Genomic DNA, 1,780 nt, shown 5'->3' on the forward strand with positions numbered 1-1,780 from the left:
TTGTAATATTGTACATACGTCAAAGGTTTAACTGACTGATGAAATACACATTGCTCCACATATTATGCATATTATCAGACTCATTATTAACTTTCTAAGCTTATTGAATACAAAGTATTCAGCAGCAGTCATGATAAGAAAGCGGCTTGATTTAACAAAGGAAAACTTTCTTCTTGCTCCATGATCAACCTCCAACTGTTAAATGTTTACTCAATATTACTGCAATGTAACAACAAAGTCAGTTTTTTCTAAACCCAAAACATCCCTTTCACATTCCCATAGACTGGGGTTGTCACCGAATTAGGTTCTGTGTGAAAAATAGGCTTTAGGTACTGACTTGCTTTTAGAACCAGCCTTAAGTGGCCTTTAGAGAATTCCTCCTCTCTATACTTACACTCAATGAGCTCCTCCCTAACAAATGCCAAGTTATTTTCTCCATACTGTTTATATGTGCGTGTAATTTCATCGCAAAAATCCAACATCGGTGTACTCAAGTGCATAAGATGGAACACAATTAATTCTGAAAAAATACAAACCAAGAGTTGTTTGTTAACAGTATAGTTTTTTAACCACTTACCACCCACCGGGTCCCTGGTGACAGGCTAGCCATGTCAGATGCCGGTCATTTAAGCGACCAATAATTTTTTGGAATTTAAATTGTGCTGACTCACTTTGTTCAGCACAACCCAGAGTAAAATGAAACATAAAACATAGTAGAACTTATTTTGTTAGACACAAGAACAATTCGAGCATCTTTTTTGGGAGCCAAACCCAGGCTTAAAAGTTTTGCCGTACCCCTGGGACCAGCGCAAAGTTGTGTGGCAGGTCCTGGCATGGAAGCTGAGGGTCCAGCCAGCCGGAGAAAAGGCCGGTTGATGCCTGGATGTGCATTGGAGCCGCACCACCCCCACAGTGCAGACTTTGCTACCTGCACAGAGCGTTTCAGGTGTTGCTTATGCAAAAGAGAATTGCAACAATACAGCGTGTTTCTCTGCTTCAAGACGCCTGCAACCTTTCACACGGTAAGCGTGTCTGTTATAGCCTGCGCTTCATAAATGTCTGTTTGATTATTCAAACCTGGTTTAAAACGTGACTCATTTGTTGTCCAAAAACCTTTCCTCTTGATATGGAAAGTTACTGATTTAAAAATATATGTATATTTTCAAGTTTTTAGCTGGATGTGTAAACTCTTGAGCATATTTATATTGCAAAATCCATAATGGTTATGGCAAAATCTTTACCATAGATCATTTATAGGGAACAAAAAAAAAGAGGAAAGGAGGATAAAGTGTCACTTCAGCAAAGCTGCTGGGAGACAGAAGTGTTCACACGTTTTTAACAAAAGGCTTAAAACACAAAACTCTAATATCAGTTACAACTGGTAAGATGATGAGTTTTACTTCTCACTGTCCACATTATGGTATGCTACTTTTGCTCTGTGGGACTGCAAAAATGTCTTTGTACTGATGGTATAAACCAGACTTTCTACTTTTTACTGTTTTTTCTTCTTTTGTTCACTCCTAGGCTGATAAAAAATCCAAAGACATCCGCTAACCACAAACACAGAACCCACTAACTAAATAACTATTAGCCTTACCTTCTGCTTGGATTTTAGATGCATTCCTCATGTTTACAGTCAGTCTACAATATAGGACTTGCTGCTTACACCCTGAGTTACACAATGAGTTTTTCAGATGTCCACAATGGAATGACCAGCTGCACACGTAGTTACACTGGACACCGCATGGTCTTATTTTTATTAGCCCTCGACTCAGTGGCA

At 38.9% G+C, this 1,780-nt stretch overlaps 1 protein-coding gene across 1 annotated transcript in view; it reads right to left on the reverse strand.

The window, feature by feature from the left end:
* The window catches only part of LOC121811867 (myelin-associated glycoprotein-like), a gene marked incomplete at its 3' end in the record, with an annotated part of 6,113 nt that extends 5,222 nt beyond the window's left edge, over window positions 1–891 (reverse strand). Inside the window, exon 1 of the mRNA XM_042217728.1 lies at window positions 796–891. Coding sequence (XP_042073662.1) covers window positions 796–891 — 96 coding nt within the window. The remainder of the gene's footprint in view (window positions 1–795) is intronic.
* Window positions 892–1,780: the final 889 nt, after the last annotated feature.

This window comes from Haplochromis burtoni, unplaced genomic scaffold (genome assembly GCF_018398535.1).
Source record: "Haplochromis burtoni strain Fernald_Lab_line unplaced genomic scaffold, NCSU_Asbu1 Contig_2733, whole genome shotgun sequence".
In the NCBI taxonomy this organism is placed as follows: Eukaryota; Metazoa; Chordata; class Actinopteri; order Cichliformes; family Cichlidae; genus Haplochromis; species Haplochromis burtoni.